We start from the raw sequence: 15,825 nt of genomic DNA, 5'->3' as shown, positions 1-15,825 counted from the left end.
CACACACACACACACACACACACACACACACACACCCTCTGTCTTTAATGTGTTACATTACATTCTCAGTTAGAGGATCTTACTGTGGAGAAAGAATCCCCCCCTACACACACACACACACACACACACACACACACACACACACACACTTTCAAACACTTTTTTTTTGCACCTACTATAATGATGTCAGCCGTAAATTGTGAGTGTGTATGTATGCGTGTGTATGTGCAGCCATATTACGCACGTGTTCATTGGTGGACGTACTTGTGAGGAGTGTGATCTGGCTGATGCACTAGCAGGAAGAGAGAGAGAGAGAAGGCCTCTTGGCAGAGCTCCTCCAGTATAAACACACAAGGTGACTTGGCTTCGCCGTGCCGCTGTTAACAGCCTCGGCAAGCTCTAACACCCATAGGCTCACAGACAAATTGTAGAGCTTGTAGATCTGCTATTTTATGAACCCATTAAGACCTGAGGCCGATTCCACAAACGCCTTCTAAATCAGTAGTTCTCACACTTTCAAGATTTGTCCGAAATGTTCAAAAATAGCAGATGTACAAGCTCTTCTCTCTCTCCCCCTCCAACCCCCCCCCCCCCCTGCCCTGTAGAGGGATGGGGGAGGAGGTTTGGGGCTTGGATTCAGAGGAGGTGTTTTTGACGCTGGGGATCTGCTCGCCTTAATGTAAACACATAGTTTCAGGAAGCGGTCGCCACGTACTGATAGATTTGGCCTCCCCAGGGTGCGTGCACGCATGTGTGCAATGTGCGCAATGTGCGCATGATGTGTGTGTGTGTGTGTGTGTGTGTGTGTGTGTGTGTGTGTGTGTGTGTGATAGATGAGGGCTCCCTATGGAAAGCAAAGGGCCAGCAAATCCTTGCAGGAAGCTGGCCTGGATGCCAGCAGACAAACGCAGAACGTACGCGGCGCGCACAAGGAGAGAAAACGTTTTGAGGAGAAGCGTAGCATGGCGTAGAATAACTTTTTTTTGCGGAACTGTTTTCTTTTGGCTGATGGATGAGCTGCTGACACTGATCATTTTTTCTGTCATTATCTGATGCCGTTTCATTTCAAGGACCCCAGTTTGGTATGCGTCAGGCCACAGACCCCCCCCCTTACAAATGGAACCAAACAGACCTTCCATTTGTAGTCACTCGGAGTTACTGACCTGTAAGGGTCCATTTTGTTCACAACTATCAATAATTTAGCTGGGGGTCCAAATGGATGAATGGAACCCCCTCAGGGGTCCCCCCTAGACTCCACTTAGAGAACCACTGCCATGGAAGGACTTGACTAACCCCCCTGGTCTCTCTCTCTCTCTCTCTGTCACCTTCAGGTATTTCTTCGCTGTGTTGGCCATCTTGACCGTTCTGGGGATGTTGAACGGCCTGGTCCTCCTGCCCGTCCTGCTGTCCCTCATGGGCCCTCCGGCCGAGGTCACCCCGGCGGACCACGGCGGCCGCCTGCCCACGCCGTCTCCCGAGCCGTCGCTGCCGCCGCCCATGACCCACCACGACTACTACTCCTCCTCCTCGGGCCATCACCACCACCACGGCCACAACCCCCGCTCGCCGCGGCAGCAGGCCTTCTCCGAGTCGTCGGACTCCGAGTACTACTCGGAGACCACCACCACGTCCGGCATCGGGGAGGAGGACTACCGGTACTGCGACCGGAGCGCGTACAGCGCGCCCCAGCACGCCGCCGCCGTCCCGTCCGCCACCTCCCACATCCTGCTGGAGGCCAGCAAGAACCCCAGCTTCCCCAAGCTCACGGTAAGACGCACGGCCACAGAGGAGCTGGAAACGCTTGTAACATGACTGTTTTCTATTTCATTCTATCAGGTTGTTTTCCGGTTAATCGAATAATCGAGAAGCGTGTTTATTTAAAACAAAAAATAATTCATTGTTTTATATATCATTGAATCAACGTGAAAATCTTTATTCAAAACTATATCTTTCTCCTGGGGTCTGCTAGGTGGTGAAGCCGTTCATGGAGGGTTCAGCAGTCTCCGGCACAACCAGAGACATCCTGAACGAGACTTCTCATCACGCACAGCAGTTGCCCGTCGGCTCACAGATTATCTGCTGGGACGGCAACAACAAGCGAGAGCAGCCGCAGCAGCAGGGCTTCCGGAGGCCCCAGGCGCAGCAGCCTGGCGGCCAACCTTTACCCGGCGACAGAGCTCACTTTCCCGGGAGGACTAGTCAATGCGGGCCCAGGCTTCAGGCCGGCAGAGGGCCTCAGCCTAGCAGGACTAAGGGGCCCGCTTATTGCAACAATAACCCTGCGCTTAACTCGCAGCAAGGCCCCGCCGGGGGGGCCATGACTATGGCGGTGACGGCCACCGCGTCCGTCACTGTGGCCGTGCACCCCAGTTTGCCCGGGGCGGCGTACCAGGGTTACATGCACGAGGGTTTCGATGAGGACAGCGAGTCAGACTGTTTTGAGGACACTAAGAGGACTTGTAGTGGCAAAACGAACCTGTCCTCTAATAATAAAGACTCTGTTGTGGAGCTACATGACTTGGAGACTGTACAGAGCCAGACGAAACTGCAGCTCAGCAAGGCACAAGGTGAGTCAGCTCAGCATTCAGCCGTATGACTGGACACTTTCGCTGTCATCAGTGGCTCTGAAACGGTTTAATTTCAAGGACCCCCCATAACTCTGAGAGTGTAGAAATGGAACCAAACGGACCCGTAAGGGTGCGTTTGGTTCCATTTGTAGACTCTCAAGAGTTACAGACCTGCAAGGGTCCATTTGGAACCCCCTCAAGGGAACCCGAGTTCCAAGTTCTACTAACTAGTCTACGTAAATATATTACATCAATGAGTGTAATTAATGAAGTGATAACAATAAATGATGCAAATTTACATGACGTAGATTCAACTTGTTCAGTGTATCGAAAGTCGACGCTACAGCCGAGTGGTATATTCCAAATTCTTCCGTTCTGCTTCATCTAGCATTTGAGTGCTAGTATTTCGTCTCCGTGGAAACCTCATTATCCAACACTGTTACTTTTCAGGATATCAATTTCAAAAAGAGCAAAAGTAGCAGATCCACAAGATCAAAACGCAGCGCGAAGCGACGCGTTTCGAGCTTGTGGATCTGCTACTTTTGATGCTTTTGTGTGACGCTGTGGTATGATCAAGTAGGGCGTTAATTTACGCAAAACACAAAAGGTTAAACATATGGAGAACATTTAACTAACTCTGTCTCTTTTCCCTCTCTCTCTGTTTGCAGGTGGGTTGAGGATCCAGTCAGCCAAAGATTGCTAGACTCTCTGGCGAGCCCTGCCTCTCTCTCCTCTCCTCTCTTCACGCGGGGCTCGCTCGACCCGGCTGACCCACACAACCCCCCCACCCCACCCCACCCCACCCCCCCTTTCTCGAGCACCTTGACGCCTGAACACTTTGTTGGCTGAACTCTCAACTTGTACATAAGACCTCACAACAGAAGCCAGAGGATTTATTTCAAGAAGATATTAAGGAAGAAAACGGACTCCTTTTTAAGAATTATATAAATCTATGAGTATATATTTTATTACTAAAAACAAAAAAGAGGGAAACTTATTTAAAAGAGTACTGTATAACTTGGGTATAATCTTGTGTAAAAGTTTGAGATGTTTTAAGATTATTTCTTCGCAGGGCAGTTGTTGTTTTAACCTGCCCCCGGTGTATAGAATGAGAAATGTGCTATATGTAAAAAAGAAAAACTAAGATATGGTGCGCAGAAAGTCAGATGTTAATAAGATATTAGACTATTGAACATACAAGGTCAGTGTTCGAATATTCTTTTTTGGTTTTTTTGCTGCTACACTTCAAAATGTTTTCAAGTAATTTGCCTTAAAGAGAAATGCAGTACCCCTCCCCCCTCACGGTCGTGTCATACATACATACAAACAACTCAAAACAGTCACTATACAAGCTATTACACTGCCAGTGAGAGTGGGGCTTCAGTAGCTGCTCATTGCTCATGTGACTCAGCGTCCTGTATCTCACACTGTTGCATCGTCAAAAGAATAATAATACACCGTTTTGCACTGTACAAAAAAACACCATGCGAGCAGAGAGAAATGCAGCAACTGCTGTTTATTTTTTCCTGAATAGTAGTAACCATTGTGCCTTCATTATAACTCTTTGTTTATTTGTACCTTTTTACCACAGCATTCATAACAGTATTATGTTTATACTTGGGTGTAAATATGCTATTAGCGTTTATTATTTTTGTCTCGATTCAGATGTCGTCCCCACAAATCGTTTTCACCTTTTAGCGTGCATGATGTCGTTTAAAACAGCCATGGTAAATTGTTGTCTCGTCTGCGAACACGGCACTTATGTCTCTTTTGGACTACGAAGGGTTATCCCAGAAACATCCCAGAAACGCTGAAGTTCTGTAATGGTGTTTCCATTATAACGTTGCTGTCGGGCAGAAACCTCATATCTCCATATTCTAACGTAAATTAACGCCCTACTTGATCCTACTACAGCGTCACACAAAAGTATGAAAAGTAGCAGATCGGACACGTTTTGAGCTTGTCGATCTGCTATTTTTGCCATTTTTTTATTTGGATCCTGAAAAGTAACAGTTTTGGACATATGAGGTTTCCACCCGACAGAGACGATAACCAGAATCACCCCTGAAGGGTCAAGTACATAAAAAGAAAACTCTTCAAAAAGGCTAAAATAGCCGGTCTACAATCTCACAACGCTGTTAGTACTACACTGTTAGTACTCCCTCCCTCAGCAGGCCTAAATTAGGTTCTGAGAACCTGAAACCAGGCCGTAGCGTATGGAAACAAATCCAGAACCTGTGAAATATGTTGCACGGTTTGCTTAGTTCTTGTAGTCGAAAAGAGCCATTTGTCTCGTGTGTGTGTGTGTGTGTGTGTGTGTGTGTGTGCGTGTGCGTGTGCGTGCGCGTGCGTGTGTGTGAGCAGTCGGCAGACATGTCCCCACCAGTGTCAGCGTGCCACAGCTCCATGTTTGTCTAAAATGTCCTCTGCAGTTGACTCATTTTTGAATATTACTTGAAGGAGCTTTTATGATACTTTTTGTTAATGTTCTCACAGTTGTTGTAAGCTCTAAATTGGGTGAGGTTGAGGTTTGTCACGGTTATTTGACAAATTGGTCATTCACCCAAGTCTATTTCGAAAGGGAATTAAAAAAATCCAATGCAAAGGGATATATATATATATATATTTAGTTTTTTTTTTTTTTTCGTTTCTCACTTTTTTCACTTCTTTGCTGGCTGCTTTAGGGTTGCGTTACCTTGTTCGCGTCGCTCATGACGCTTTGCTATTATTGACATTGAATACATCGGATACTTTACATGTTGTAGACTTCTAATGCTTGATTTATACAACGGTGTATAGATCGGGCTTAACGCAGTAACTTGGTCTCGTCTTCGGAGTCATTCTATCATCTCTCACTTGTATCAATTCAAGCCTCACAAGGCCAGCGTTTTCTTCCTTCTATAGTTTTATTTTATTTCTATTTTATTCGTTATTGGTCACGTCACTGCCCAGGTTAAAATTGCAGGGAAAAACCTAGTTTTTTGTTTTGTTTTTGTTTTACTTTATACTGTATTATTCTGTTTCTTCTTTTCTTAAAAGTGGCAGCTTGGGTTTCTTTTGTAAATCTGAAAAATTATGAAAGAAAAATTAAGTAGCTACTTCGCCATCTTGAAGAATAAAACAAAACGGTGTGCAAACCACCACCACCATCTGCCAGGATCAGAGACAGTTCAGGAGTTCAGTGACGAGAAGGAGGGGGTATATCAGGAGAGGGGATGAGGGGGTCTCCTGCATAGATTTGTAGTTTTATTTCAACAACAAAAAATGTCAATGTCTTGCCATATAAATTATTTATATTAAATTTTTATTTTTGTAGTTTGTACAGATGTTAGTCGCTAGACAGAAGTTCTATTTTTAAAGAGTAAATATATATTATATATAAATATATCTATTTGTTGCCAAGTTTTGTTTTGTTTTGTTCTTTTGTTTTGTTTTGTTTTTATTTTTTGCTTTGTTTTGCATTCTGAGGAGAAGAGGGTGTTGGGAGTTGCAGAGGGGATTGTGGGAAATGGAGGGAGGGACAACAGAAGAGGGGAGGCCTTTATTTGAGCTTTCTGATTTTTTTGTTTTTGTTTGTTTGTTTGTTTGTTTTTTGTCGGGAGAGAAGGGTGCACTTGGACCATGAAGGAGAAGGTGTGTAGGAACTAACTAACTGACTGACTGACTGACTGACTGACTGACTGACTGTACCACCTTGTTTATAAAGTTTCCTTTAGGCCCTTCCTTCTTCATGTCATTTTTTTTTCTTTTTTGGAAGTGTTGTCGATGTCTAAAACACTGTGACTTGTGAAAACTATGCTCAAGAAAAAATAAACCCTTGTGTGACTGTTATGTTCCCTCACCTGCTATAGAAATTTGACTAACAAAATAAATCCAATGGAGAAAAAAAAAAGAATTGACCTGTTTCTGTGATCTTTCTTTGTCAGTGGATTGTGTTCTGGAAGTGGTTTATGAAGTGTACGTGTTAATAGAAGGCCTTCATAGGTACAATCATGTGTGTGCCTTTGAAAAAATCACTAAGTGTGGAGGCCAAAATCGTCCCCCCAAAAACCTGTTAGGAGTACGTTTCAGGCAATTTAGAGTTGATTGGTAATTTTCGTTTCGGTAAAATTTATTTTACCGAAACGAAAGTTAAATCCGAAAAAATCACTAAGTGTGGAGGCCAAAATCGTCCCCCCAAAAACCTGATAGGAGTACGTTTCAGGCAATTTAGAGTTGATTGGTAATTTTCGTTTCGGTAAAATGTATTTTATCGAAACGAAAGTTAAATCCGAAAAAATCGCTAAGTGTGGAGGCCAAACTAGTACGGCCCTGGGTCCCCCTAACCTTCCATCCGTCTCCGTTATAAATCTCTGAACTTTTAAAGGAGTACAATTCTAAAACTCTGCAACATTTCAAAGATTCCTTTTCAGGCAAACATGTCCACAGTCAGATGAACATTTTAAAGTATGAATGAGGTTACTAGGCGTAAGGATGTAGTTGTAAGCCTGCCTTTAAATGTCCATTGCCGCATTAACAATGCATGGGGCGCTTAAAGTTAAATATTTCAAAAACTACAAATGATTTCAAAGTAAAACATCTCAAGGATGCATGTCCACAGTAAGGTGGATTTTTTGAACTGTGAATGGAGTTTCTAGGTGAAAGTGTTTTTTTGAGGTCCCAAAACCTTCCATCCGCCTCCATTATAAATCTCTCAACTTTTAAAGGAGTACAATTCTAAAACTATGCAACATTTCAAAGACTCCTTTCCAAGCAAACATGTCCACAGTAAGATGAACATTTTAAAGTATGAATGAGGTTAGTAGGCGTAAGTATGTAGTTGTAAGCCTGCCTTTAAATGTCCATTGCCGCATTAACAATGCATGGGGCGCTTAAAGTTAAATATCTCCAAAACTACAAATGATTTCAAAGAAAAAATCTCAAGCATGCATGTCGGTCAGGGGATCTTAGTATAATCGCACATTTCAGTCCAATTCACATTTTAGAAAAATATTTTACTGATTTTCCTTTCATACCCCAAATTAGATATTGCGCCATTTTTCTAATATTCACTTCCAATTTGAAGCTCAGATTATACTAAGATCCCCCGGGCTTTTTTGGAGTCAGGGCATCTTATGTATTATTTGTTCTTCGATTGGAATAAGCGTATAAAAGTATATTTTACCAATATTCGTTTCAGAACCTAAATAAAACATTGCTTCATTTTTTAAAATTTCTTGTCCGCCCTAAAATCTTGAAAATGGCCCATTTTTCTGATATTCTCATTAGTATTTTTGCTTTTTTCGATTTGGAACTGACACTGTAAAAAAGCTCTTAAAAAAGGTTTTTTGTATTTTTTCATCCCAGACCAAAAATCAAATAATGGCTTTATTTTTCCAATTTTCTAGCCCACCAAAAAATCAGGAAAATGCTCTAAATTTTGATATTCTGATTAGTATTTTGGCATGATTTGATTTGGGACTGACACTGAAAAAAACTCTTAAAAAAGTTTTTTGCCATTTTTTTCATCGCAGACCAAAAATCTAATAATGGCTTAATTTTTCAAATTTTCTAGCCTACCAACAAATCAGGAAAATGCTCCATTTTTCTGATATTCGGCTTAGTATTTTGGCGTATTTTGATTTGGGACTGACACTGAGAAAAGCTGAAAATGTTTTTTTTCCCAATTTTTTCATCCCAGAAAAAAATCAAATAATGGCTTAATTTTTCCAATTTTCTAGCCCACCAAAAAATCAGGAAAATGCTCCATTTTTCTGATATTCTGATTAGTATTTTGGCATTTTTTTGATTTGGGACTGACAAAGGAAAATGCTCTTTATTTGTCTTTGTTTTTCTTAATTCATCTGGACTCTAAAAGCCTGAAAAGGTTATTATTCAAAATGTCAATCATCTTTTTTCATCAAAACAACGAAGCCATGTGACCTTGTGTCAAAGCACATGGTCTTTGTCCTTCAAAGTAAAAGTTGTAGTCTAACATGCAAGCAATAGGATCTACAGTCATTACAGTCATTAACACCACATGTAATGAATGTATGATGTTTTTTTTAATGCATTTTCTGTCTTTTTTTTTAGATCAAAGCTACGTCTCACAAAAGTATGTTGCAAGACTACTAAAACCTTTCTGGGACATAAAACAGTAAACTCCTTACAACTATATACTTGTGGTGTGGAAGCTCCACCAGCAGGGGTCATTCACTTTCTAGGACCTGGCTTAGATATGTATGCACTTAATTTAGGAGAGAATATCTCAACTGTTCTTGGCTAATATGACCCCAGGGAACAACTTATGAACTGTGACTAATTCTTTATCCGGGATGAAATACCCGAAAATGACCATGCCCTTTTTAAAATGACCATAACCGGTGCACTACTTCCAACATGGCTCTATCCGCTAAACTGTTGGAGCTACAGATTTACTGAGAAGCTCAAAATGTTCACAATACTTATGTTTAGGGAAACATAGTAAAGTGTAATATTTCTAAGTTGATATTTTATGACAGAACAGCTAAAAAATGCAAAAGAAACTGCCAACATATTACAGTCCAGGGCTATAGGAATAATTTTGTGTGAATCAGTCTAGAAGCACCTAAATTGATGTTACCCAGGGCATGCTCCAATGATTGAGCAAGGGTACCTGAGCCAGCAATGCTCTGGGTCGTCATTGTGGCCAAATCGAAAATGGCCACCACCTGAAAAAGGTTTTGGCTAAAGCTTTGTAACCAGATGAGCTATAAATGAGAAAACTTGGTGTCTAAATCATGTTTCTTTTGACAATTAGAAACATGTTGGAATGCTTATCTTTATGACTGGGTGTGGATGGACCTCTATTTTGCATATTTCAAAGAAATATTAGTTTTGCAAATGTGTTTCACTTACCTTAGTGACATTTTTGGCAAACTTCGTGTCTACTTTATACTTTTTGAGCTTTAGAAACACATCGGAATGCTCATATTTATGATTGAATCCATGTAGAGCACACTAACTTGCTTATTACAAATATGGCCAAATATGACCAAACATGTTTTGTAACATAAAGTTTCATCCAGACTGAGTGTATACAGTCGTTGAAGGAATGAGTTAAGATCAAACCGGAGAAAACAATGTAATTTTATCAAAACAACATAATATGACTATAGAATCCAAAGGGTACAGAAACAACCAGTACAGTATGCACATCAATGCTCAGCATAAAGTGAATACTATCATAATAGTCAAAGAAGGTGTATGAAACTTGAACAACATGTTCAAATTATAATCAGAAAAGTGAATTGCTAAACAACAAATCGTTGCTAGGAATGTGTCTTGGTGTTACTACAACAACAGAACCGTTCTGCGATAACTGATACTGTACATACTTTATCACACACACACGCACGCACGCACGCACGCACGCACGCACGCACAGTTGCATGTGTTTGATCCTTTTGAATCCTCGGGTGATGACTGTTTTTAATGTCCTAATCACACAACATCTACATATAGAGATGCAGCAGACTCCAGTTTTGCAGCATTTGCTGTGTCCACTACATGACTTTTGCAGCCACAGTGGAGGAGGATGGCGCAAGATTTACTGGCATCTGCAAGATGGGTCCAGTAAGGTTCCCAGGTTCTGATATGCTCAATCAGTGCAGCTTGGGTGGGAGGAAGGTTCTCAAGGGACCTGGTACTATTTGACCAACATCAGCCTTCCCTGACTATGGGAAAAGGAGTGCAGGTATCTCAAAGAAACTCTGGTCACCCTTACTTTGGAGCCTGAAAAGATGGATTTTCCAAAGATTGGAGTACTGTATATGGTTATCATCATCATATATTGTACGCCGGCAAGAGCCGTGGTTTCCACAGCAGAGTAGATGAATCCTGACAGTGGCTAGTGACTAGTACTGTATGATATCATACTAGTCAATGGTGTATAGAATAGTATACTATATAGTATTACACTTTATGCTGAGCATTGTTGAACATACTGTATTAGCTGTAGCTGTATGCCTATCATCATAGGAATTAGTTCTACTGTTAAATCATTCTTGTTTCAATAAAATTACATCGTAAGATACATTGGTTGTTTCATAACATAGTAGCCATATTTGTGATAATCAAATTAGTGTCCTCTAGATAGATTAAATCATAAAAATAAGCATTCAAACATGTTTCTAATTGTCAAAAAACAGGATTTAGACACCAAGTTTGCATTCATAGCTCAAAATGTGGTTCAAACGTATAGTGCACCGGTTATGGTCATTTAAAAAGAGGGCGAGGTCATTTTCGGGTATTTCATCCCGGATAGAGAATTAGTCACAGTTCCTAAGTTGTTCCCAGGGGTCATATTAGCCAAGAACAGTTGAGATATTCTCTCCTAAATTAAGTGCATACAATTAAGAATACATCACATGGATGCACCTGGGATGTATCATCAGTGTTGTAGCCTGGGGTCATAGGGTGTTTCGGGTCTCGCAACATACACCCTCGCCCAGGTGACCCAGCCGGGGTTGATCAAGCCCCAACTTACATCCCAGGTAGCTACCCACGGTCAGTCCTATAGGTAAAGACAGGGCCACTCAGTCCGCTTCTCCGGAACTACTCTGCCTGAACACGGGGAGGCTCTGGCACGTGGAGGGACTAGGCTCTGTGGGTGGCCTCCTGGCCGGGCTCCTCCTTCATCTCACCAGGTCCATGACCTGAGAGTCATAGGGGCTGAAACCTGGTCCAGTCGGGCAAATGACCATCACCAAGTCATCGAAGACAAGAACTTTAGAAGGATGAATTAGGTATGTAAATATGTACTACTGTTTTAGTACTACTGTACTCTAAAATGATAAATACTAACAAATATTATTATTGTGATATTGAAATTATAATGTCCCAATGTTATTACATGTTGAGTTATTAAGTATAAAACATGTGGAGTATACCAGCTAGTGTCACTCATCTGTGTTACAGAATGACACTCTACAGTACAAGGCTCTTGCTGGACCTCTCCATGACCTTTCGGTGCTCAAGGTTGAAGAGGCATACAAGAACTTTGACCCCCCTGTCCAGGCCATTAGTCTGCACCATGGGAATGTCTGCATAAACCCTTGGTTGACTCCCGCTTTGGACCTGTCCAGGCTGGAAGTGTTCTGTCCTACCAAAAGCCCCCAGTGAAAGCACTGCACATACAGTACTGCATCACAAAGATGCTCCACCGTTCCCTCCACTCCCCCTGGATGATTACAGACTTGACTAGACCAGACCATACTTTGCCCTAAGTGAACAGGGCAAACTTCACATTAAGTCTCTTCAGGTCACATTTTCTACAGCTCAGAACATTTAAGAAGATACAACAGAGTGTCAGTTATGGTTGGAAATCGAATGTTTATTCAACATTTCAAACACCTAGCACTTTCTATTTAGCCCTCCGGATTCGAATCCTGCTGTGGAGAATTTATTTTTCTCTGATGAAACGCACATTTTTGTGAGGTTAGCTGAACACAGGGTTAGGCAACCTTAGGCACGGGTGCCAACATTGGCACAGGGGAGGCCAGGGTGATCACCGCTGGCACACTGGCATAAGTGTGACAGAGAGGTTTTTATTTTAAAATAAAAAAGATGTTTAGTCTGTTAAATTAAGTTCCCTCACATATACAAATGACATCCTGACATCAGTCCCGACTTTAGTGACCTATTCGATCACAGCCTTCCCAAATGGAGATACCCATAGATGGAGACAACAAAAAGTCTGACATCTGATGGCAAACGATATCCTTTTAAAGCTTTAGTTATTACTAGTTTGTATTATAATAAGAATATGCGATTGCTTGAATTACTATTGTTTAATTGCTGTCCTAATGAAAAAATCAAAACTGTCAGATGGGCCGGCAGTTGGAGTGATGAGAGGTCATCTGTCTGTAAATGTGTTTGCATTTGTGGTTTCTGTTCATTATGTCCTTCCCTAATCTTAGAAAGATGCAGGTTGGAGAGAAATGCCCCCCCCACATTGTTTGAAGAGAAACGCTGAGTCAGGTGGCGAAGGGCAGACGAAGGAGGTGTCTCTACCAACCTGAAGACCATCACACATTTCAGTATATAGGGGCTCTAGTGACAGATAGGAGGGCTCAGACTTTGTGAGGTGACCTCGATGCAATTTGTTGATGATAAGGAAAGCTAGTGTGAGCCCAGAGATCTCTGTTAAGTACATTTCTCTAACTTTTAACTTAACATTTAATTTGAACTTGTCTTGTCTTGTCTGCTCTTAATTTCACCGACACACGACAAATTATTTCATTGCACAATTTGTCTGTTGTTTAAATAACTTAGACGTCAGGGCCGCTTTGCGGCCCTCACATCTAGTTTAACAAATAAAAAATCACACCCAGTGTGAAGTGGGCGGTGTGGTCACAGTGGTCATCACAGTGATGGAAGTGATTCACTTAAAAAAAAACATAAAAGTGTTTTTTTTTAAGTCCATACTGCTATTCATAGGGCTGCACATGCGTCATGTGTTTCGCTATCCAATCACAGTCCTGAATTTGCAAAGTCAGCCAAACACATTACAGCTAGTGGTGATGACACAAGATGTAATGTGATTGGCTAACTTTGCAAAAGTATTGATTTGCATTGACTGTGGAAGGGTTAGGGTTGTAGACTGCGTTGTAGACTATTGGCCAATCACGGTGCAGGATTGGTCAGTGTCCAAACCTCACTTATAGGGGGCGGTTACACCGCCCCAAAAACACATCATTACGAAACAAAATAATAATAATAATAACTAGAAAAAGTGCTCCTCGGAGCACAAGTCTCCGCCAGCAGGCTTGTGTTGGGTATGTTGGGAATGTTCTAATTCTTATGTTCTAATTCTTTCAAAAAAATAGAACATGTTACTGTGTCAAAGTAACATGACACAAGTGTCCTATCCGTCTGTATAAGTGTCCTATCCGTCCTGTCTGTATAAGTGTCCTATCCGTCCTGTCTGTATAAGTGTCCTATCCGTCCTGTCTATGTAAGTGTTCTATCCGTCCTGTCTGTGTAAGTGTCCTGTCTGTATAAGTGTCTTATCCGTCCTGTCTGTATAAGTGTCCTATCTGTCCTGTCTGTGTAAGTGTCCTATCCAATTGTTACAGTATCCGCCATTTCGTGATTATTCCTGTCTTACCTCACTTTGAAAGAGGCTAAGACTCTTTCAAAGTGACACATGTATTTATAGGCCGCTATACGTCACTAGCCAATCAGATCACACTATTTCACCGTATTGTCACGTGTCACGTGAGGCTTGACCAATGTTAGCTTGACATGTGGAAATTGAAAACAATGTCTCCTGGCGGAGACAATAATGACATGTGACGTGGCTCTGTAAGATGCTCTGTAAGAGATATTTATGAACCATGACGGCTAATTATAGCTCTGCACACACGTCATGCGAAGTCCGTCTCCCCTCGGCTCCCCGCTTTGCTTTGCTTTGCGGCCCTAACCTCTAGCCATGTCTGCACACACGTCAGACCTGGCCTATATGGCCTATGACCCCCTAGATCCGAGGTCCAAAACTCATCAGATGTCAGGGCCGCTTCAAACTCTCCAAACATTTCCTCTGTCATCCCTTCTAAATAGTCAATTTCCTCCTCATCCTTCAATGGTGTGGCTAACAGTCTGATACAATCATCATAGGCCTAATATATAGGCCAGGTCTGCACACACGTCATGCGAAGTCCGGCTTCTCTGGCCTCCCCTCTCCTCCCGGCTCCTCTCCTCCCCTCTCCTCCCTCCCCGATTTGCTTTGCGGCCATAGCCTCTAGTCACATCCTCCCAACCTCCCAACCTCGGTCATGTTATAAAGAGGTCAGACTTCCTGTATCTGGTTGCTATGGCAACCTGCCAGATCAGGCTGAGGGTCTGATAGGCAAATCAGATAATCAATCAAACCGAGAGTCCAATCATAGATCGAGGTAGGGTAAGTTGCCTAAAACATAGCCATAGCTCTGATCAACAGTCTGTGGCAAATCTCGGGGCAAATGGAGTGATCCTGTGCTTGCTTACCCCGCACAAACTTTCGGAGCTTTTGTCAATTATATAGTATAGTAAGATGAAGACAGGTTGAAAATTGGTGAACTCGTCAATCCTGATGTGAAAGAAAAATATTAGTATAGAAAAACAAAAAGATTGTTTGGTTGACAGCACCTCAGTAAAACTATGAAGGTGCTGTGAAGTTGGGAGGCACAAGGGGAAAATGAATGACCCCTGCTGGTGGAGCTTCCTCACCACAAGTATATAATTCTAAGGGGTTTACGGTTTTATGTCCCACAAAGGTTTGATAGTCTTGCAACATACTTTTGTGAGCCGTAGCTTTGATCTAAAAAAAAGAAAAAAAAGAAAAGGCATTAAAAACAACATCGTACAGTCATTACATGTGGTGTTAATGACTGTCTGTAGATCCTATTGCTTACATGTTAGACTACAACTTTTACTTTGAAGGACAAAGACCATGTGATTTAACACATAGTCACGTGACTTCTTTGTTTTGATGAAAAATGTAGATTTAAAGATGACTGACATTTTGAAAAACAAAGACAAAAAAGCATGTTTTCCTTTGTCAGTCCCAAATCAAAATACGCCAAAATACTAATCAGAATATTAGAAAAATGGAGCATTTTCCTGATTTTTGGGTAGGCGACAAATTTGGAAAAATGAAGCCATTCTTTGATTTTTGTTCTGGGATAAAAAAAATGTCAAAACCCGTTTTTAAGAGCTTTTTTCAGTGTCAGTCCCAAATCAAAAGATGCCAAAAGACTAATCAGAATATCAGAAAAATGGAGCATTTTCCTGATTTTTGGGTAGGCTAGAAATTTGGAAAATTGAAGCCATTCTTTGATTTTTGTTCTGGGATGAAAAAATGGCAAAAGCCGTTTTTAAGAGATTTTTTCAGTGTCAGTCCCAAATCAAAAGAAGCCAAAATACTAAGCAGAATATCAGAAAAATGGAGCATTTTCCTGAATTTTGGGTAGGCTAGAAAATTGGAAAAATGAAGACATTCTTTGATTTTTATTCTGGGATGAAAGATTTGAAATAAAAACTATTTTGAGCTTTTCTCAGTGTCAGTCCCAAATCAAAACAAGACAAAATACTAAGCAGAATATCAGAAAAATGGAGCATTTTCCTGATTTTTTTGGTGGGATAGAAAATTGAAAAAATGAAGCAATGTTTTATCTAGGTTCTGAAACGAAAATCAGTAAAATAGACTTGAGAAGTGAATTCGAATTGAATCTCAGATTATACTAAGATTCCTTCACTG

The 15,825-nt window shown here is 41.5% G+C and overlaps 1 protein-coding gene across 1 annotated transcript in view; it reads left to right on the top strand.

Moving 5' to 3' along the window:
* ptch2 (patched 2) overlaps positions 1-6,462 on the top strand; it is a 42,285-nt gene extending 35,823 nt beyond the window's left edge. The window contains exons 20-22 of the mRNA XM_084058781.1: positions 1,332-1,767; positions 1,970-2,567; positions 3,236-6,462. Coding sequence (XP_083914907.1) covers positions 1,332-1,767; positions 1,970-2,567; positions 3,236-3,270 — 1,069 coding nt within the window. The 3' untranslated portion in view covers positions 3,271-6,462. The remainder of the gene's footprint in view (positions 1-1,331; positions 1,768-1,969; positions 2,568-3,235) is intronic.
* Positions 6,463-15,825: the final 9,363 nt, after the last annotated feature.

The sequence above is a fragment of the Gymnoscopelus microlampas genome (genome assembly GCF_963454915.1).
Source record: "Gymnoscopelus microlampas genome assembly, chromosome: 5".
Classification (NCBI taxonomy): Eukaryota; Metazoa; Chordata; class Actinopteri; order Myctophiformes; family Myctophidae; genus Gymnoscopelus; species Gymnoscopelus microlampas.
Note: the sequence above shows the minus strand (reverse complement) of the source record. Positions and strands in the feature narration are given on the sequence as shown.